General features: G+C 45.2%; 1 protein-coding gene across 3 annotated transcripts in view; it reads left to right on the forward strand.

The window, feature by feature from the left end:
- Positions 1 to 23,211, forward strand: part of ltbp1 (latent transforming growth factor beta binding protein 1) — a 134,039-nt gene that overhangs the window by 87,183 nt on the left and 23,645 nt on the right. For 2 of the 3 annotated variants that reach the window (XM_055902269.1, XM_055902271.1), the window contains 11 exons: positions 3,381 to 3,503; positions 6,310 to 6,432; positions 8,730 to 8,852; positions 9,861 to 9,986; positions 10,585 to 10,713; positions 12,841 to 12,963; positions 13,132 to 13,263; positions 15,973 to 16,101; positions 21,297 to 21,437; positions 22,564 to 22,725; positions 22,817 to 22,906. In XM_055902269.1, the coding sequence (XP_055758244.1) occupies positions 3,381 to 3,503; positions 6,310 to 6,432; positions 8,730 to 8,852; positions 9,861 to 9,986; positions 10,585 to 10,713; positions 12,841 to 12,963; positions 13,132 to 13,263; positions 15,973 to 16,101; positions 21,297 to 21,437; positions 22,564 to 22,725; positions 22,817 to 22,906 (1,401 nt within the window). The remainder of the gene's footprint in view (positions 1 to 3,380; positions 3,504 to 6,309; positions 6,433 to 8,729; positions 8,853 to 9,860; positions 9,987 to 10,584; positions 10,714 to 12,840; positions 12,964 to 13,131; positions 13,264 to 15,972; positions 16,102 to 21,296; positions 21,438 to 22,563; positions 22,726 to 22,816; positions 22,907 to 23,211) is intronic. The other variant, XM_055902272.1, reaches the window with a different exon arrangement.

Consider the following 23,211-nt stretch of genomic DNA (forward strand, 5'->3'; position numbering starts at 1 on the left):
TGTATGCTGTGGCGTTAAGATTTCCCTTCACTGGAACTAACGGGCCAAGCCCGAACCATGAAAAACAGGTCCAGACCATTATTCCTCCTCCACCAAACTTTACCGTTGGCACTATAATTGGGGCAGGTAGCATTTTCCTGGCATCCACCAAACCCAGATTTGTCCGTCGGACTGCCAGATGGTGAAGCGTGATTCATCACTCCAGAGAACACATTTCCATTGCTCCAGAGTCCAATGGCGGCAAGCTTTACACCACTCCAGCCGACGCTTGGCATTGCGCATGGTGGTCTTAGGCTTGTGTGCGGCTGCTCAGCCATGGAAACCCATTTCATGAAGCTCCCTTCGAACAGTTATTTTGCTGACATTGCTTCCAGATGCAGTTTGGAACTCGGTAGGGAGTGTTACAACCGAGGACAAATGATTTTTACTCGCTACACGCTTCAGCACTCGGCGGTCTCGTTCCGTGAGCTTGTGTGGCCTTCCACTTCACAATAACAGCACTTAAAGCTGACCGGGGAAGCTCTTGCAGAGCAGAAATTTGATGAACTGACTTATTGAAAAGGTGGCATCCTATTTCGGTGCCATATTGAAAGTCACTGAGATCTTTAGTAAGGCCATTGTACTGCCAATGTTTGTCTATGGAGATTGCATGGCTGTGTGCTTGATTTTATACATCTGTCAGCAACGGGTGTTGCTGAAATAGCCGAATCCACTAATTTGAAGGGGTGTCCACATACTTTTGTATATATGGTGTAGGGGTGTGTGTCTGTACGAACGTGGGGAGAACACCCACTGCTCTGCTGTTAGGTGTGTGCTTTGTCCTGCGGCTGGTATTGACATTGGCTCGTCCCCCACTCCATCTCTCTTACACTCCGCCTTTACTACGAAGTCCAAGAGTTTCCCCTGAATCCCTGAGCCACAGCGCTGGTTCATTGCCTCTCTGTCTTCTCAAAGCCCTCACACAGACTGCAAGAAAGGGGAATTAGGACAGACTGTATTTTTGGCGAGGTATTTAGTGAGACGATATCAATATTTAGCATTTCTAAGACTATCCTCATTTAATCTTTAGCATTTCATACTATCCTCCGCTTACAGTAATATGTTTTTTACCCTGCTGTTGGTCATATACAGCCCACCTTTGAAAACTTACCAGCTGCTGTGCCTTGCGAAAGTATTCACCCCCCTTGGCATTTTTCCTATTTTGTTGCCTTACAATCTGTAATTAAAATAGATTTTTGGGGGGTTTGTATCATTTGATTTAGACAACATGCCTACCACTTTGAAGATGCAAAATATGTTTTATTGCGAAACAAACAAGAAATAAGGCAAACAAAGAAAAAAGAAAACCTGAGCATGCATAACTATTCACCACCCCCCAAAGTCAATACTTTGTAGAGCCACCTTTTGCAGAAATTACAGCTGCAAGTCTCTTGGGATATGTCTCTATAAGCTTGGCACATCTAGCCACTGGGATTTTTGCCCATTCTTCAAGGCAAAACTGCTCCAGCTCCTTCAAGTTGGATGGGTTCTGCTGGTGTACAGCAATCTTTAAGTCATACCACAGATTCTTAATTGGATTGAGGTCTGGGCCATTCCAAGACTTTTGAATGTTTCCCTTTAAACCACTCGAGTGTTGCTTTAGCAGTATGCTTAGGGTCATTGTCCTGCTGGAAGGTGAACCTCCGTCCCAGTCTCAAATCTCTGGAAGACTGAAACAGGTTTCCCTCAAGTATTTCCCTGTATTTAGCGCCATCCATCATTCTGACCAGTTTCCCTGTCCCTGCCGATAAAAAAACATCCCCACAGCATGACGCTGCCACCGCCATGCTTCACTGTGTTCTCAGGATGGTGTTCTCAGGGTGATGAGAGGTGTTGGGTTTGAGCCAGACATAGCATTTTCCTTGATGGCCAAAAGCTCAATTTTAGTCTCATCTAACCAGAGAACCTTCTTCCATATGTTTAGGGAGTCTCCCCCATGCCTTTTGGCGAACTCCAAACGTGTTTGCTTATTTTCTTCTTTAAGCAATTGCTTTTTTTCTGGCCACTCTTCCGTAAAGCCCAGCTCTGTGGAGTGTACGGCTTAAAGTGGTCCTATGGACAGATACTCCAGTCTCCGCTGTGGAGCTTTGCAGCTCCTTCAGGGTTATCTTTGGTCTTTTTGTTGCCTCTCTGATTAATGCCCTCCTTGCCTGGTCCATGAGTTTTGGTGGGCGGCCCTCTCTTGGCAGGTTTGTTGTGGTGCCATATTCTTTCATTTTTTTAATAATGGATTTAATGGTGCTCTGTGGGATGTTCAAAGTTATATTATTAAAATATATTTTTTTATAACCCAACCCTGATCTGTACTTCTCCACAACTTTGTCCCTGACCTGTTTGGAGAGCTCCTTGGTCTTCATGGTGCCGCTTGCTTGGTGGTGCCCCTTGCTTAGTGGTGTTGCAGACTATGGGGCCTTTCAGAACAGGTGTATATATACTGAGATCATGTGACAGATCATGTGACACTTAGATTGCACACAGGTGGGCTTTATTCAATTAATTATGTGACTTCTGAAGGTAATTGGTTATACCTGGTCTTATTTAGGGGCTTCATAGCAAAGGGGGTGAATACATACTCTATGCACGCACCACTCTTTTTTTTTTAACAAGTTATTTTTTTCATTTCACTTCACCAATTTGGACTATTTTGTGTATGTCCATTATATGAAATCCAAATAAAAGTATATTTAAATTACAGGTTGTAATGCAACAAAATAGGAAAAACGCTAAGGGGGTGAATTCTTTTGCAAGGCACTGTACATGTGAAATGCAGACTAGGTCGCTGGGTACAGTATAGCAGATTGAGGGCAGTCTGGTGGTACTTTGTCTGTCTTGTCAATGAGGTGCATTAGGCCTCACATCAGGTTTAATCCTAGCTCCAAGACATCATGTTAGCTGCCTGGGAGACCTGCAGCAGAATCAACACACACATTCTATGAGTGAAATCCCTACCCTGTATGGACAGTATTACCCAACCATATTTATAGCAGCAGTAACCCAGCCTGCAGACGTCTGGGTCACACAGACAATCCCATAGGGAGACCCTCCAAAGTCTCATTGGTGCTGGTTTAGCTTCTTAGCTAGGTCATGCCAACTTTCAATAGGTCTGTGTTCGTGTGGTTTGTATCCTATCCAAGATAATGAGGGTTGTTTACACACATTATGCAGTTCCAGGTGCATTACCTTAACCCAGGTGAAGGTTGGCCCAATCCATTCATCACAAATACCAGTGTGCTGGAGTTTCTTTTTCAAATATCCTTCCTAACATGCCAACATGTTTAGACATTTGAGATATTAAGCACATTGTAAAAGTCTTTGACTCCCATTTTCTTGACTCTGTCCAGACGTAGACGAATGCCTGGACCCGTCAACTTGTGCCAACGGGAGGTGCTCCAACTTTGAGGGATACTTTGTCTGCTTGTGTAACGATGGATTCACGCTCAGCTCAGATGGACAGTCATGCGAAGGTAACATCCTAATTATTTACCCTAGTGTCTATCTCTATGTTTCATGGTTTTATGTGACTTTCAAATGACAGCCCAAAACTGTATGGACAGTGTTGCACAGCCATATTTAACATGAGTTTCTAGGAACCTAATCCATTTCTGTTTAATACCAACCATGGACACATAAAATTACGGCCGAAGATATTGGCACCCTTCTGCAGTTATCTTGGTGAAAGGCTGCGCAACCAAGTACTAGCTCCGGGTGCCAATACTTTTGTCCATGCCATTTGTCTTTAGTTTCTCAATTAAAATTGTGAACATAAGCTTACAAAAATAAAATTGGTTCTTTAATGTTGAAAATCTAATCACAAGTTGTGGTGACCAATATATATTTTTTTACTTATTTGAGAAGAAACAGGGAATTACTTAAGAAAACTACAGTGCTGTGAAAAAGTATTTGCCTCCTTCCTGATTTCTTATTTTTTTGCACATTTGTCACACTTAAATGTTTCAGATCATCAAACAAATTTTAATATTACACAAAGATAACCCAAGTAAACACAAAATGCAGTTTTTAAGTGATGATTTGATTTATTAAGGGAAAAAAGCTATCCGAACCTTCATGGCCCTAAGTGACAAAGTAATTGCCCCCCTTGTTAAATCATGAATTTACTGTGGTTAATCACATTTTATGGAAAGCTGAGTTCAATTTCACTAGCTACACCCAGGCCTGATTACTGCCAGACCTGTTGGATCAAGAAATCACTTAAATAGAACCTGTCTGACAAAGTGAAGTAGGCCAAAAGATCTCAAAAGGCAAGACATCATTCTGTGATCCAAAGCAATTCAGGAACAGATGAGAAACAAAGTAATTGACATCTATCAGTCTGGAAAGGGTTACAAAGCCTTTTTTTTATGTAACTTGAATATTTATTTAAAAATGCTTTAGCTAAATGTTAGTTTCTGTTCAAATATTTTTTATTAAAACACACACAAGAATGGTGTATAGGTATAAAAGACAGGTATACAATTCTTATCTAAACATAAAAGAGCAGACAGAAACAAAAAGACCTAGAGTTCTGGGACAAAGCCATTTCTAAAGCTTTGGGACTCCAGCGAACCACGGTGAGAGCCATAATCCACAAATGGAGAAAATTTGGAACGCTGGTGAACCTTCCCAGGAGTGGCCGGCCTACCAAAACTACCCCAAGAGCGCAGCGACGACTCATCCAATAGGTCACAAAAGAACCTACAACAACATCTAAAGAACTGCAGGCCTCACTTGCCTCAGTTAAGGTCAGTGTTCATGACTCAACCATAAGAAAGAGACTGGGCAAAAATGGCATCCATGGCAGAGTTCCAAGGCAAAAACCACTGCTGACCAAAAATAACATAAAGGCTTGTCTCACTTTTGGCAAAAACATCTTGATGATCCCCAAGACTTTTGGGAAAATATTCTGTGGACTGACGAGACAAAAGTTGAACTTTTTGGAAGGTGTGCGTCCCGTTACATCTGGCGTAAAAGTAACACAGCATTTCAGAAAAAGAACATCATACCAACAGTCAAATATGGTGGTGGTAGTGTGATGTTCTGGGGCTGCTTTAGGACCTGGATGACTTGATGTGATTGATGGAACCAATGAATTCCGCTCTCTACCAAAAAATCCTGAAGGAGAATGTCCGGCCATCAGTTCGTGACCTCAAGCTGAAGTGCACTTGGGTTCTGCAGCAGGACAATGATCCAAAACACACCAGCAAGTCCACCTCTGAATGGCTTAAAAAAAACAAAATGAAGGTTTTGGAGTGGCCTAGTCAAAGTCCGGACTTGAATCCGATTGAGATGCTGTGGCGTGACCTTAAAGGCTGTTCATGCTCGAAACCCCCCAATGTGGCTGAATTAAAACAATTCTGCAAAGAAGAGTGGGCCAAAATTCCTCCACAGCGATGTGAAAGACTCATTGCCAGTTATTGCCAACGCTTGATTGCAGTTGTTGCTGCTGAGGGTGGCACAACCAGTTATTAGGTTTAGGGGACAATTACTTTTTCACATAGGGTCATGAAGGTTTGGATAGCATTTTTACCTTAATAAATATAATCATCACTTAAAAACTGCATTTTTTGTTTACTTAGGTTATCTTTGTGTAATATTAAAATTTGTTTGATGATCTGAAACATTTAAGTGTGACAAATGTGCAAAAAAATAAGAAATCAGGAAGGAGGCAAATACTTTTTCACAGCACTGTACATGTGTGCTAATATATTTCGCCGCAACTGTACAAGGACAAAGAACACCTCAGGAAAGGTGCGTCACTCAGCGTTTCCAGAGAGTCTGTGTTGCATGTGGTGGATGGCTGTGAGTATTTTTCACACAGTATCCTGACACAGCCACAGCGGGTAGATATGATACGAGTCGGAACAGGAAATCGTTAGACCATGTGACACAGTCCAGATAGGCCTTTATAGCAGCAGTAACCCTGCCTGCAGATGACTGGGTCACACAGCCAATCCCATAGGAGACCCTCCAAAGTCTCATTGGAGGTAGTGGTGCTGGTTTAGCTTCTTAGCTAGGTCATGCCAACTTTCAATAGGTGTGTTTTCTTGTTGTTGTATCCTATCCAAGATAATGAGGGTTGTTTACACACATTATGCAGTTCCAGGTGCATTACCTTAACCCAGGTGAAGGTTGGCCCAATCCATTCATCACAAATACCAGTGTGCTGGAGTTTCTTTTTCAAATATCCTTCCTAACATGCCAACATGTTTAGACATTTGAGATATTAAGCACATTGTAAAAGTCTTTGACTCCCATTTTCTTGACTCTGTCCAGACGTAGACGAATGCCTGGACCCGTCAACTTGTGCCAACGGGAGGTGCTCCAACTTTGAGGGATACTTTGTCTGCTTGTGTAACGATGGATTCACGCTCAGCTCAGATGGACAGTCATGCGAAGGTAACATCCTAATTATTTACCCTAGTGTCTATCTTGTTTTTCATGGCTCTATGTGACTTTCAAACGACAGCCCCAAACTAGCTCTGCCAAGTCCCTGAATGATCTAGAAGACTGGATGACATAACTGGAAGATGTCATAGTTTAGAGAATCACCCTTTTAGCCCAAGCTGAATTAGCCACTGGTTAGAAACTTCCAGAATGACCATAAATATAAACAGCATAATTGCCGCACAGAGTGAATGCTGTAAAAGTAAGTACTACCCCATAATTACTCATTTGTTCGGGCACTGTTTGTATATGTGACATAGTTAATGACTCTGCCTGCCTAAGACTGTCAGTTTAGCCCAGCGAAGCACTTTGTCTTGGCTTTTTCCACAGTATTTTATGCCAGTCACAAGGCACCTTGCTTAAAGGACTATTTTACCCATGTAATCGAGTGGTTTTGTTGTTTTCAGTAGTCCAAGGTAGATGCATTCACACAAAAAAAGGAATTTCCAAACGATGTCTGAGTCTAGATATCTAGCTTTGAATGTCCTGATCAGTCCTGATGTTCACCATTGTCCATTTGAGTCAATTCCTACAACTCCCAAGATTCCCCTCTCTCTAACTGGGTAGAGTGGTTGGTGTGTGGGTTGAACATGGTTCAACAGTAGGTGTCAAACAGTGGAGGCTGCTGAGGGGTGGATGGCTCATAATAATGACTGGAATGACATCAAACACATAGATACCATTCCACTAATTCTGCTCCAGCCATTACTATGAGCACGTCCTCCCCAATTAAGGTGCCATCAACATCCTGTGGTGTCCCAAAAGTGCTTCACATGAATCAAATATATGACAGGAGAGATTATTTCACAGAAAATAATAATGTTCCTTGAGATTTGCCGGAGTTTAGAGTGACGGAAAGTAGCGAACAGCCATGCTCTGTGCTCTCGTCGTGTCCCGTCATTGAGCAGAGCAGCCCAAGTGGAGCCGTTGCTATACTCCCACACATGCAGAGCCAGCAGGAAGCGGGTGACACACAGAGAGGAGCAGCTAATTTACTAACTGAGGAAATGATTTATAATTTTTGGTTTCGAGCAGAACCAATCAGGCCTGGGTAGTGTAGGGCCTGAACGTCGCGGGCATGGGTAGGGATCGGCCCGAGCTCTCGTAAACATTGGTCACAGAGATAATTTGAATTACACGCCCACAGTCGGTTGAACACATATGAACAGCGCGACAGGTGGATTCAGCTAGCAAGCGCTGTTTTCTGGGATTCGCTGGCATAGAAAAGCTGGGTGGAAGTGCAAAGTCTTTTGACTCGGCTATTTCAACTTTTTGACAGATGCCGTGTTTCGAGAGCCTTTTGAAACAGAAAACAAAAGAATAATTACAGGATAAGCTATTTCTCATATATCTTAGATAGGACCCTTGGATCTTTCTTACTTTTTAACTCCACATTGTTGGGAAAGGGCCCAAGTTGGTTATTGAAATTCCATAATTTATTCAGCAGGATCCGATAGCTTCACTGTGGGCACTATGATCCCTTATTGATGTCACTTGTTAAATCCACTTCAATCAGTGCAACTGTAGGCTAAATTATATTTCCAAACCGTATGTATGGTGGATTGACTAGAAATACACGTGAAAATATATTATTGGTAAAATTCCCCTTTAAGATTGAGGCATTGTAGCGCACGTTTATAAATCATTCAGGATTTGCCTGGCAGCTCCCAACTTTTTCAGAGGACCATAGTGCCCACAGTGAAGCCTTTGGGTCCTGCTGAATAAATGATGGAATTTCAATAACCAACTTGGGCTGTTTGGGGCAATGAAAGTATATGAAACACTGAGTTGCCACTCAAGTTGCTACCACATATCAATGTCTCTTCATATTTCTCCCGATATGCCACATCAATGTCTCTCGCTGTTCACCTGGCCCAATTTGCCCTCTGGCACCTGAAATGATAAGAATTCTCTCTTTGCTACCTTGCTCAGGAAGTCTGTATCAAAATATGACCTATTCAATGTGAGGACACAACGGGCATTCAAGATGTGGTATAAAGTCCTACAGCATTGACAATACTTTGAACAAACCTGTACATTAAATTGACATTATTGAAAGTTTTATTATTTCTTAATGTGCTAGACATGTTAAGCCTCTTCTTATGCATAATCTCATCCTCAAATAGGAATGGGCCATGTTGGATGTTATTGACTTTAGTGACACCGCTCAGAATTATCAGTGCAGCACCCTGAGCCTTACTGCTTTTGTGTGATGGTTTTGCCTAAGAGTGTTGTGTGTTGTGCCCCAGATGTGGATGAGTGCCAGGATGAGCAGGTGTGTACCAGGGGGCACTGCCAAAACACTGAGGGCTCTTTCCTCTGTAACTGTGGGCCTGGTTTCATGGCTTCTGCGGCAGGGGACCAGTGTGACGGTAAGACTCTCATTATCCTCTGACTCTTGCCATTACACACTGACTTATACCGTTATACATTGACTCATACCATTGTACACTTGCGCGTACAATTACACCCTCACATACACAATTACACATTTTCTCATTCAGTACAATGTCTTACTGTGCAGTGGATATTTGGGACACATTGGAGTTAGCTGTGTTTAGATAGATCTGAAAAAAGTTCTTAAAACATACGCAGTGTACAAAACATTATGAACACCTGCTCTTTCCACTACAGACTGACCAGGTGAATCCAAGTGAAAGCTATGATCCCTTATTGATGTCACTTGTTAAATCCACTTCAATCAGTGTAGATGAAGGGGAGGAGACAGGTTAAATAAGGATTTTTAAGCCTTGAGAAATGGATTGTGTATGTGTGGCATTCAGAGGGTGAATGGGCAAGATAAAAGATTTAAGTGCCTTTGAATGGAGTATGGTAGTTGGTGCCAGGTGCACCGGTTTGTGTCAAGAACTGCAACGCTGCTGGGTTTTTCACGCTCAACAGTTTCCCGTGTGTATCAAGAATGGTCCACCACCCAAAGTACATCCAGCCAACTTGACACAACTGTGGGAAGCATTGGAGTCAACATGGGCCAGCATCCCTGTGGAACGCTTTCGACACCCTGTAGAGTCTGACGAATTGATGATGTTCTGAGGCCAAATGGGGGGGGGGGGGTTGGACTCTATATTAGGAAGGTGTTCTTAATGTTTTGTACACTCAGTATATATAATAATCTGATAATGGTTCAGAAGATTGGATTTCTGAACTGGTATCAATATTTTGTACATTGTTCATCTAATTGAATGTATTTTTAATCATGTAATGTACAAACACATGGTAGAAAATATCTAGCTACCCTAATTAAAATCCTGAAACGGACTCTATCTTCATGTCCTCTATCTTCCCATAAAGCATAGTGTCTGTGTGCGTCCATGATTGTGTGTGTGTGTTGCCTGCATTGAGAGCTGTCCCTTTGGTTGCAGATGTGGATGAGTGCCAGAAGCTGACCATGCCCTGTGACAGGGTGGGCCACTGTGTCAACAACATGGGCTCCTACCACTGCAGCTGCCCCCAGGGCTACCAGCAGATCAACGGCACCAGCTGCCTAGGTATAGGCCACTCCCTCCCTCACATACTCAAAACATACATGCAAAGACACACACATGTGCACACACACACATGTGCACACACACACACACATGTGCACACACACACACACATGTGCACACACACACACACACACATGTACACACACACACACACACACACACACACACACACACACACACACACACACACACACTCACACTCACACTCACACTCACAGACTGACATAGATGCAGACACAGACACCTTCACACTCTCTCTTTGATGCAATAATTTGATATGCCTATAAACACACACACACATGCACCTGAACACACACTCTCAACAATACATTAACTTATTCTGACATATGCACACCCACATCATGTGAGCGTGCCAGAGAAGCTGAGAGGCCAGGTGATTTCACATATCTCCCCTGCCTGTGGTAATGCTGATGTCATTCTTCATTATACGTGTGTACAAAGGAATCAGACACTGAGGCACCTGCAACAGTTAACAAGCCTCTGGCCTGTATCTCCCTCCCTTCCTCCTTCCTTCTTTCCCTGGTGTGTCATGTTGAATGACCTCACACCTGCGCCTTGGCCTGGCTGTCCCCGACAGATGTTGACGAGTGTCTGGACGACCCGGAGCTGTGTTCCCCACACGGGGAGTGTCTCAACGCTGAGGGCTCCTTCTACTGCGTCTGTGAGAGAGGCTTCGCTGCCGGCCAGGACAAACACACCTGTGAAGGTAGGCCACACAATAATATGACACCCTGCCTCTTCCAGTGATCTGCAGTTGTTGTGGCAGTGTTTCTCTGAGCCAAGAGGCTTGGGGAAATGTGATATAAGCCGAGTTCCAGTGATTAGAAGTGTTAGGAGGCTTCTCACTGATTCACTGACTCATTTTCTTCACCCAGTCACTCATTCATTCTCTGACTCTCTCGCGTCGCCCTTTCTTTGCATCCACATCCGGTGGTGTAGTAGAGGAAAAATGCACGTAAGCACCTTTTTTTATTTTGCCGACTCGTTTACGCGGAGAAGTGAATTGGTAAAAGAGGGGCTGTTAGTCTATTCGCGGCGAATTGCCGTGAACGGTGATCAGCGTTTACACACACACACACACACACACACACACACACACACACACACACACACACACACACACACACACACACACACACACACACACACACACACACACACACACACACACACACACACACACACACACACACACACACACACACACACACACACACACACACACACACACACGATCTATCCACAACACCAGTTCTTTAGCGGTGGTTTGATTGATAGCCATGTTTGGTTGTGGTTTTCTCTGGTTCAACTGATGTGTATCTGACATTTATACGATGTTAGTCGGATGCTTGTCTAACGCCTCCGTCTCATGCCGCATGTTCCCTCCGTTCTGCTGGCTCCGTCTCTCTCCCTGCCGATGCCTTGTTGCTCCTGGAAGAGAGTGGCTTTCATTTCTTTCACATATGGTTTCTGCTTTTTTTTCCACCAAAGACCTTGATGCCAGGAGTCTTGCCCCGTGCCAGAGTTGTTTTAAATGCCCTTTCCTGCAGTAAAAATAGAGAAAAAACAGAGAAGGAAGCCTTTGAGCTCGATGTCTAGACAAGGAGGAATATTTTCTGCTGTACTCTGTTACTCCTGATTTATGCAGGAGCTCAGGCTCAGTGAGTGAGGTCCTCTGTGTGTGTGTGTGTGTGTGTGTGTGTGTGTGTGTGTGTGTGTGTGTGTGTGTGTGTGTGTGTGTGTGTGTGTGTGTGTGTGTGTGTGTGTGTGCGCGGGCAGGCGTACATACATACATATGGAGTTCTGGACATCATAAGCAATTACCACTACAATAGTATTTTTGGTCGTAATCCAATTTTCACCTTTCATGTCATTTCACTGATCCTTTCACTGAGGAAATGAATTAGGGGGATGCGCCATAGTACGTGAGCATCCTGCATGTTGTACAAGTCTGTAAAGCTGACAACAGGACATCCTTCAGCAGAGTTAACGGCAGATTACTTTTGCAGGTGCCATCGCTGAGGCTGAGGGGTGGGATTCCAATTAGCTAAAGACAGACACATGATCCTCCCAAGCCAAAAGGAGGCAAGCAGAGGAAATAGCATTTACTGTTAGGGGAGTTCTCCTCTTCCCTCCTCCCTGTGGTATAAATATGTTTTCAGCCTGAACATGGCTCAACGATAGGCCCCCGTGAGGTGGGGCCACGATCTTGTTTAATCCTGGGAACATGGGCCCAGTGAACCAGCAATAGGACATGGGCCATAAAACACCTCAGTCCCCCCAGCTCAGCCCCCGCAGCTCAGCCCACCGCTTTCCCTGTTGATCTTGGACCAGCAGAACCACAGCTGAGGAGCAGACTGGGACTGAGGCCTGGACCACAATCAAAGCACAGGGGTCCCGGCCCACAGCTCTTCTACCCAGACCCCAGCTTGGCTTTAGTACAGTAATACCCCCAAGGCGCCACAGACTGTCCTCCCCTGTAACAGCCAAAGGATGGTCTGACCCAAGAAGAAGGATGTTTGGGCTCCAGGGAGGGCCTGTTTGACATAGATTGAATTGGGTCCAGCAGAGATCAAGAGGAAGATGAAACCTGCTGTGGCCTGTCACATCTGCTTCTGCGGTTGTCTCTCTCTCTGTCTCTTTCATCTCTGGCTCTGATGACGTGAAGCTTTTTCTATCTTGGTCAACGGACTTTCAGGGTATCCAAGGATATCCAAGTCTTCAACTGTTTGGTGTTTGTTTCAAACACCCCTTGAGAACGTTTTTTTTTTGTTGGCATATAGGACGTACCGGTATGCTGAGTTTGTGTGTGTACGTGTGTGTTTCTTTGCAGACGTGGATGAGTGCTCAGATGGCACCAGGTGTGTTGGCGGTTCCTGTGAGAACAGCCAGGGTTCCTACAGATGCCTGTGTGACACTGGCTACCGCCTGCAGCCAGACACTGACACATGCCTGGGTTGGTAACACACTGTCACACAACTACATATCCCATTATTCTCTATGCCGATCTATGCCGATTTCCTGAGGACTACAATTTAAGCATCGCTACTGTGTTCAGTTCAGTGGGGTGTATAAGTGTTTAGCTGGGTTTTGACTGGGGTACTGTGGCTCTGTGCTCTCCCAGATATCGACGAGTGTTCAGAGTTGGGGCGGAGCATCTGTGGGGCGTGGCAGTGTGAGAACATGGAGGGCTCCTATAGGTGTGTGGTGGACTGCCCCCCTGGACACAACCATGGCCCAGAGGGCATCTGTATGGGTGAGTCGGCATCATCAGGGTAGCCATAGCCCTGCAAACTTTCAGCTGTCGCCCCATCCAATCCTTTGCTTTAAAATACCCATGCGCTTCTATTCCATCTCATCTTACCCTCCTCCATCCATCCATCCATCCATCAAAACTCACCTTACCCCCTCACCCATCAACACACCTTTCCATATCAATCCCCATCCATCTACATACATTTTTGTTCTGGTCTATCAACTGCTTTTTGGTGGACAGTGAGCAGTACAAAGCGTCACCTTGGCTTGACACCTGTACATGTACACTATATAAACAAAAGTACGTGGAAATATCTTTACATTTGTGGATTCGGCTATTTCAGCCACACCCGTTGCTGGCAGGTGTATATAATCGAACACACAGCCGTGCAATCTTCATAGACAAACATTGGCAGTAGAACGGTTTCACTGAAGAGCTCAGTGACTTTCAACGTGGCACCGTCATAGGATGCCACCTTTCCAACAAGTCAGTACGTCAAATTCCTGCCCTGCTAGAGCTGCCCCGGTCAACTGTAAGTGCTGTTATGGTGAAGTGGGAATGTTTAGGAGAATCAACGGCTCAGCCACAAAGTGGTAGGCCACACAAACTCACATAACGGGACCGCCGAGTGCTGAAGCGCGTAGCACGTAAAAATTGTCTGTCCTCGCTACCGAGTTCCAAACGGCCTCTGGAAGCAACTTCGGGAGCTTCATGAAATGGGTTTCCATGGCCGAGAAGCCGCACACAAGCCTAAGTTTACCATGATCAATGCCAAGCGTTGGCTGGAGTGGTGTAATGCTCGCCGCCATTGGACTCTAGAGCAGTGGAAACGCTCCAATGCATAGTGCCAACTGTAAAGTTTTGTGGAGGAGGAATAATGGTCTGGGGCTGTTTTTCATGGTTCGAGCCCTTTAATTTCAGTAAAGGGAAATGTTTTATAATTATATACTTTTTTTTGTACCTTTACCCCTTTTTCTCGCCAATTTTGTGATATCCATTTGATAGTTACAGTCTTGTCCCATCGCTGCAACTCCCAAATGGACTCGGGAGAGGCAAAGGTCGAGAGCCGTACGTCCTCCAAAACACGACCCTGCCAAGCTGCTCTGGTTCTTGACACAATGCTCCCTTAACCCGGAAGCCAGCCGCACGCACCAATGTGTCGGAGGAAACACTGTCCAGTTGGCGACCGAAGTCAGCTTGTAGGCGCCCGGCCCGACACAAGGAGTCGCTAGAGCGCGATGGGACAAGGAAACTCGGACGACGCTGGGCCAATTGTGCGCCACCTCGTGGGTGTCACGGCCGGCTGTGACACAGCCTGAGATCGAACCCGGGTCTGTAGTGACGCCTCAGCGTCACTACAGACGCTCTGCGATGGAGAGCTGTAGACAAAACATGTCTCACATAAATGTCCTCTTGTCTCGGCTGAGCTGGGCAAACAGAGCATTCTAAACTCTGCGATGCAGTGCCTTAGTCCGCTGTGCCACTTGGGAGGCCCCTAAAGGAAAATCTTAATGCTACAGCATACATTGACATTCTAGACGATTCTGTGCTTCCAACTTTGTGGCAATAGTTTGGGGAAGGTCCTTTCCAGTTTCAGCATGACAACCCCCCTGTGCACAAGTGAGGTCCGTACAGATACGGTTTGTCGAGATCGGTGTGGAAGAACTTGACTGGCCTGCACAGACACCTTTTGGATGAATTGGAACGCCGACTGCGAGCCAGGCCTAAATGCCCAACATCAGTGTCCGACCTCGCTAATGCAATGTTCCAACATCTAGTGGAAAGCCTTCCTAGAAGATTGGAGGCTCTGTTATAGCAGGAAAGGGGGGACCAACTCCATATTAATGCCCATTATTTTGGAATGAGCAGTTGTCCACATACTTTTGGTCATGTAGTGTATGTCTCTTGTAGGTTTTGGGGGTATGGGGGGTGTTTCAATAGACTTTGCACCATCTCGTTGGTCCAGCTAACTCAAGCTTGTTCTCTACTAATTATCTCCACAGAACAGATTCCTCAGTGACCATAGTAACTCACTATGAGCATCTGTCGTGAGGCAGCAACATTACGTCTGTTGCGTGAGCTTGTTTAGGGGTCAGGCGGTTGATTAAACTGTTTGGGTTACACAGTGTTCCAGTTTAGAATGCTCTGTTTGCCCAGCTCAGCCGAGACAAGAGGACATTTATGTGAGACATGTTTTGTCTACAGCTCTCCATGATTTTCCTAGTGTTCTTTTGTGCTAATATTTGAGCATATTTATTACAGTCTTCGCAGGGTGTGGAGTCTAATGTACACACACACTCATACACCCATACACACACACACACACACACACACACACACACACACACACACACACACACACACACTGTACATGCAAACATACACACACACTTTTTTCAGTGTGGATCTGCCTTTCATTTATTTTGGCCTTGCCTCTATATGCTTCGTGGTATACTGTACTTTTCTGCTTTGCCTCTGGACACAGCAAATATTTTCAACTTGAACTGTCTGGATGCTCATACTCATAATAAATGGTACCAATGAGATATTTGCTTCAAAACCTGAGACTAGTTCCACTGCAGCTCAGTGGGTGTAGGCTTCTGCTGTTCTGTAGGTCAACTGGTCCTTATTGAGGAACCACCTCTACCACCGAGACTGTATAGAAGAACCGATAACTAAACTTTGACCCTTCTCCTCCTCGTTCTGCAGACATTGATGAGTGCAACGTCAACGCCATGGCGTGTGGCAGCCACGGCTTCTGTGAGAACATGGTCGGATCCTTCCGCTGCCTGTGTGACCGGGGCTACCAGGAGTCCCAGGAGGGCCTCGGCTGTGTGGGTGAGTAGGAGTGGGGTGTGTCAGTGTGTGTGGGTGGGTTTTGGGAGACAAAATCACATTGATTGATTATCAGACAAGTCACAGGCTTTGGTTATGACTCAGGCTACTACGCCAGTGAAGTGCATAATGCCAAGCTACGTAACATGCTACAGTAGCAAAATGTTTTTATCATTTGAGCAAACTAGAAAAGTGATGATCATGAGCACTTGCTCACCTCAGCTAACAGTTTCCCAGCCTAATTGTTACCAAATGTTAAAACCGGCGATGGCGCTGTCCCAATCAAAACAGTGCTGAAATTATCATCTTGGTGGCAATACACGATTATTGCTTTAAATTAGTGTAACGGTTGGATATTACTTTGGGAGTTTCAGTAGAACTATAAACAATAATTTGATACATGCCTTCAATTGCATTAGCCTACTTTGTTCCAATATTTAACCATTCCTTACTAAGATGAGTTTTCCTCTCTGTGCTTTTTCTAGGCCTAGTGGCTGCATTCTTCCCAACACCAGTTTAACTCTATATGCTGTTTTCTATATATCAGGCTTTTTTTGGTGTTCGGGCTCAATTATTTTCTGTGATGTCAGACCAGGCCTGGGCTTGGGTTTCAGCTCACCGGGCTTGGGTCGGATCGGCCTCAAATTTTCAGGCCCGATGAGAACTCTAATATCATGCTGTGGGCCAAAAACTCCATCCCACCCAAACAGGCTAAAATTCCAGGTGGTTTTTTGTAGCTCTTACACTAAAAGTGCATTATCATTTTCACAATTTCAGAGTGTAATTTCGACCTCATAGTGTGGAAATATAAATATATATTTTTTAGAAAATAACGTTTTTGACTGCACTGCCCCTTTAACACTGGCCAATTTGCTGTGTGCTATGAAAGGGCTTCCATACATTTCAAGAACCTTTTAGAATTCTGAAGAACCGTAGATGCCACGTCGAGAATCCCCCACTTAACTCAAAGGTTCTTTATCGGGCAAAAGTTCAAACCATTTAAGAACCTTCATTTTTTTTCAGTGTAGGTGTCCTGCTGAAAGCATTGGAACTCTCTTAAAACCAAACTGCTAGCGTTGATGGCTAAAACTTCTGCTCCCTTCTTGAGACAACTCCAGCAGAGTTGTCATGACGACTGAATGACAGCTCACTCCTATTATGTATATGCTGGGGAGTCTGCCATGGCTATATCTGTCAACCTAGAAAACCAAGAGTAACCTTTTCAATCTTAAAATGAGATTTATTTCCTCATTCAGTGGCAACTACTGTAGCCTTTAGCCAATTATAAACATGAATTCGTCCATGCAAAGCAATAGGAAGTATGATTGAGTGTATTTTCCTGACAGCTATTTTCCTCTGGAGTTTGTTGGCAGTGCTAGAAATGTATGCTTCATGCTACTCTATGTATGCTTCATGCATTGTAGATATGAAATCATGTCATCAAAGACTTGCATGTGATGATATGGTGTGGGCCATTTTGATGCAGGGCCATTTTGGGACAGTAGTTTCCCCTCTTTGCATGAAAAAAAAAGATGGCAGACGTGTCGCCGGACATTTGATTGATGTGACCATTTATTTTCATTCAATTTGAAGGTGTAGCTCACGCTGTTATGTTTTAAACATCTCCCGCTGTGTCTACAGTGCTCCTTAGACCCTAGGATTGGAAAATGCACTGGAGCTTAGACTCTGCTGTCTCACGCACAAGCATACACGCACACACAGGCACTGAAGAACCGTAGACGCAAACACACACACATACCGTTGCAGTGGAAGTAATGGAGAGTTGTAAAGCTGTATCTTCTGTCTGTCAGTGTGAGTCCAGGGTTCTGGTTCCTGTCTGCCTATCCCCACTGAAGAGAAAGATTGACTATAAGACAGAGATTTTGATAAAAAAAATTGCCTTTTTGATTTGACTTTTAATACTGGAGTTGTCTGAATCAGATCTATAGGTTACACAAAATGTTCTTTCTTGATGTAATGTACTGTATGTTTGGTCAACCAGGTTATTTCTCAGTCAATAGCTTTTTCCGGTCGGGGCTTGGCTGTGGTGGTTCGCTATCAGTGATGCATGGCTTTCATTTCAGCCCCGGGCTGCAGTGGATTCAAAGGTGAGTGTGTTCTGTCCGAAAATCCATCCCTGATACCAAATCAAACCCCAGACAACCTCATCACCTTGGACTGATGTCTTCCTCAGCCAAGCCAGGGGGCATTCTTCCACAGACCCACAGAAAACCAGTGCTCACTCTGTCAAAAGAGCTCAGAATGCCGTTTTTTTTGTTACTCTCAATTTCATTCTCTCAGTTTGAGGGGGTTTGAGGGAGTGGGGAATCATCATCAGATAGAGAGCCAGTGAGTTCATGTTTTTGGACAAGCTGAAGAATTGGAGCTCGTTTGTCTTGGTGGTTTCTTTAACTGGGCCCATGCAGTTCCCATCTATTCCAATTTCCTCCTGCAGAAAGGCCTGTCAGAGCCCTGAAAGTGGGTCGCAGGCACTCCCAAATTGAAGCTGATAAAATACTTCCTTCAGCCAGACCTCTCTGACCTGTGCGCACACACACACACACGCGATCGCACGTACACGTTCATACATCTACACAAACACTTTTACACACACATGCACTCCCTGCAACATGCACACGTACACTAACCTGCAACACACACCGATACACACGCACATGCACACACGCACGTGCACACGCACACACGCACAGTCACGTCCACTTACGCATACGGTCTCTCTTGCCTTCGTTCTCTCACACACACACTCTCCATCTGTACCTTGGCAAGTGTTGGTGGGTCCCACCCCAGCCCTGTACAGCCAGCTGCCTCTGTTCTTCTGCCAGCCCATCACTCTGCTGTGGCTTGCACAGATGGTCTCGCCCCCCAAACTACCGGAAGTGGTCAACCGCCAACCCCTCCTCTCCCCCACTCCTCTCCCCATCTCTGGTTACACCCAGACAGACGCACCCCTGAGCCTCTCGGATTGTTTTCTGCTTCCCAGATAAAAAAGCCATTTTGGATCGTATTAACCTGTTTGTTACGTACTGGGATTCAAACAGCGTAGCCTATCTGTCTGTGTCCTCTCTTTTCACAGCTCATGTTATTGAACAGAACACTGTCTGACTGTCAAATGATTTAAGTGACACATTTCATTGTTGCTACTCCCTCTCCCTCTAGTCCAGCTAGCTACAACTTTAAACAAGATGAATAAGCCAACAGCTGTGCTTTTTCTGACTCTGCTGGACTGAGGCTGGGGTAGCGGTTGTGGCTGAACCCAAACAATGACTGTGCATAGTGAACAAGGTGCTACAGGGTCAAGCCAGACAGACCAGCTTTTAATGAGGGCACCGCGGTGCGTGCTGAAACCAGAAAAGCAGCAGCAGGTTTTAATGTCAAATGAATTATAGTTTCTCCTCAGTACCTGGATGCGTTGAGCCGAGCGACAAGGAAGGCTTATAACTAGAGGGAGGGACTTTTCACTTTTCATTTTTGTCTGCTTCCTGCATTACAGTAGGTACCTTGGCTTTTAATGAGCTTTTTGATCCGTGGCGGCAGATATATGCAATAGCGGTCATTGTGGGTGAATATGCCAAGCCATCTGTGCTCTGAATCACACAATGATAGTCTCTCTGGCTCCTGCGACTGGCTATTTCTGCCTAGTCCCATACCGGAGGGGGAGGAGAAGAGAGGAGGAAAGAGAGAGAGACAGGCTGGGAAGTTGCATCTGCATACATAAAAACAAGTTATACACTGAGTATACAAAACATGAAGAACACCTTCCTAATATTGAGTTGCATCCCCCCTTTTGCCCTCAGAACAGCCTCATTTTTTCGGGGCATGGACTCTACAAGGTGTCGAAAGCGTTCCACAGGGACGCTGGCCCGTGTTGACTCCAATGCTTCCCACAGTAGTGTCAAGTTGGCTGGATGTCCTTCGGGTGGTGGACCATTCTTGATACACACAGGAAACTGTTGAGCGTGAAAAACCCAGCAGCGTTGCAGTTCATGACACAAACCGGTGAGCCTGGTACCTACTACCATACCCTGTTCAAAGGCACTTAAATCTTTTGTCTTGCCCATTCACCCTCTGAATGGCACACATACACAATCCATTTCTCAAGGCTTAAAAATCCTTCTTTAACCTGTCTCCTCCCCTTCATCTACACGGATTGAAGTGGATTTAACAAGTGACATCAATAAGGGATCATAGCTTCCAACTGGATTCTCCTGGTCAGTCTGTCATGGAAAGTTAATAATGTTTTGTACACTCAGTATATATCGCCATCGAAATAGAGCCAGTCTTCTTCCCACTAACCTATCTAGCTATACTATACTGTAACTCAGCATTTCTCTCTGTACATATTAAATCATTTCCAATGGCTGGGCAGCGGAGATGTACTGTGTAGCCAAATTGTGGTATATAAACTGGTATATAAAATATTTAATGCATAAGGACAGAATCCTCTGAAATGGAGAAAGAACATTTCTACAAATGTACTTTGTGGTCGTCCCATTCTGCTGAGCAGGAAAGGCCGTGCAATATGTTTATATATCATCTCTTATGAGGCAAAATCTGCCTTTTCCATTGTGATTCTGGACTGTCCCACCCTCTTTTTAGTGCTCCCCTATTGGGACGCACCCACTCTCTTCCTCCCCACTCTCTCCTTAACACTTTCTAGCTCATTGACAATCTGGCCCACACCACGGTGTGAAGTATTGGACAGGGTGTTGGGGATACGGGGCAGATCAGAGCACGTAGGAACCAGATGGCTTTGTCTTTTTACAATGAGCTCCACTTCCGGGTTGATGTTTTCTCTCTGCACCTTCGTTCATAACTGGAGAGACATACATGGGTGGATGCACATGTATAACCACAGCCAAGTCAAAGGAACAAATACATGTTGTTGGAAAGTGAAATAGATATTTGAGTATCTCTTCTTCAATGTATAAGCCTATCTATTGATTTTGAGCTCTTACTGTTTTGTTTAAGAGAAATCCATTTCCAAAGGTTTTTCACCCGCTCCCCATACAGTACATCACTTAGTATCTTCATTTGTCTTTATCAGCTACTTGTCCCAGTGAATGAAGCCGCTCAAGCCACATATGTGAGGCATCACATGAATGAGATGGAGGGTTGCTAACCATGCATATTAGTGCTAACCGCAAACCGCTAACCAAAGTGTTGTGTTCTTCCTGCAGATGTCAACGAGTGTGATCTGCTGAGCGGTGTGTGTGGCGAGGCCTTGTGTGAGAACGTGGAGGGCTCCTTCCTGTGTATATGCCGCGATGAGGACCAGGAGTACAACCAGATGACCGCCAAGTGTAGTCCTGCTCCCACAGGTGACCCACACATTGCCTGAACACAAATGAAGAGTTAGAGATAGTTTCTGATTAGAATTGAGTAAAGTTGTCCTCAGATAAAAGGGGTGATGGAGGGTTAAGAAGTCTCCCAAGTTACATGGTTCATCGAAATCAACACTTTAGTGGTGATCGTAACATTCCATTGTGTGAATCCCTTTACATTAACAGGACTGTGTAGGGAACGTTGAGAGCATTGTCTCAGTCGACCATATTAACCTTTAACACTGTGTTGTTCAATTTGAGTGGAGTGGCGTTCTGAGGAATGGGGGGGCCTGGCTCTGTGGACCCACGTTCCAGGGGACTGCCTTGTCTCTGCCTGAGTGTAAAACTCTAATGAGAAACGGAGCCGGCTGTGTGTCTGTCTGGTGGATGTATACTGTAGTTCAGGGCTTTAGGTCGGGTCCCAGAGCTCTACATTAACCTAGACTTCTTGTCCGACTCAACCACATGACCTCAAGTAGAGTATGTTCTCTGTTACATCTGAAAACAGTCCCAAATATTTAAGGAGGACAGTTTATCATTACGTAATGTTCGGAATTAGAGCATGCCGTGTGCTCACAACAGCAGACGTTACGTAATAGTGTGATTTGCTTTGGAAGAATGTAAAAGGCCATTTCCATGTTGTAGCAGGAAAAGCTGGGTTTTTCTGAGAATGGGCAATTAGTTATGAGTCTCTGGTGATCTGTAATTATCATAGGAATTCACAGAGCACAAAACAATGAGACAGAAACCGCAGTGTGTGTGTGTTTGTGTGCGTGTGGAAGGTTTCGGGGAAACCAAGGGGAGGAGGAAGAGGGAGCGGAGGGGGTGGTTCTCTTCTCTCCGTGAATATCTTAAAAGCAGTGTGAGCAGCTGTGTACTCTGGTCCTCCAGGCGGATCACATTCATCATGTGCCTTACCTCTCCAGCACGCTCTAAATGTGTCACTTTACACTCCTGCATGGGAAATGTCACAGAGAGAGAGACTCATCCCTCCCCGGGTTAACCCATTGCTGTCACTCTAAAACGTCGCTCGTTCACTCGCACCACAGATGATATTACTGAACACTATCCTTGATCTATTTCTGTGCAGTGAAGTGTTTCCTCCCCTCTGTTCCCTGTACAGCCTCGTCAGTGGAGAGGAAGGAGTGCTATTACAACCTCAGCGATGAGAATCTGTGTGAGAACGTGCTGACCAGCAGTGTCACCATGGAGGAGTGCTGCTGTACGCTGGGGGCAGGCTGGGGGGACAACTGTGAGGTGCACCCCTGCCCCGTCCAGGGCACTGGTGAGGAAGCACACACATAAAACACACACTCATTAACACACACACAAACACGTGACATATTACACATGTTCTTGTCTGTCTCTTCAAACAGATCAGTTTTCCCAGATGTGTCCAGCTGGGAGAGGCAGTGTCCCAACCGGTGACACTGTGTTTGGAGTGACCGCAGCCGAGAGTTATAAAGGTATGTGAACTCAGAACCCAGTCCAGGCTAAACAGAGCCTTGGCTCACAGCAGTAGTGTTCAGAAAATGCAGTGAGAACACTATGAATCAGACAACGAGGTAACAACAAACCCGTGATTTGAATAGCCGTACGGAGCTCTGTTTTCTGCTGTTGGGATGCTGCTATTAATGTCATCGCAGGTGCCTCTCTCCCAGGCAGGCCTCTGTCTGTGCTCTTGTTGTGTGCGTGCGTGCGTGCGTGCGTGCGTGCGTGTGTGTCGCTTTAGTTTGCCTCTCTCAGTCTTGGAGTCCCAGAAAATAAATGC

This window comes from Salvelinus fontinalis, chromosome 37 (assembly GCF_029448725.1).
Source record: "Salvelinus fontinalis isolate EN_2023a chromosome 37, ASM2944872v1, whole genome shotgun sequence".
Lineage (NCBI taxonomy): Eukaryota > Metazoa > Chordata > Actinopteri > Salmoniformes > Salmonidae > Salvelinus > Salvelinus fontinalis.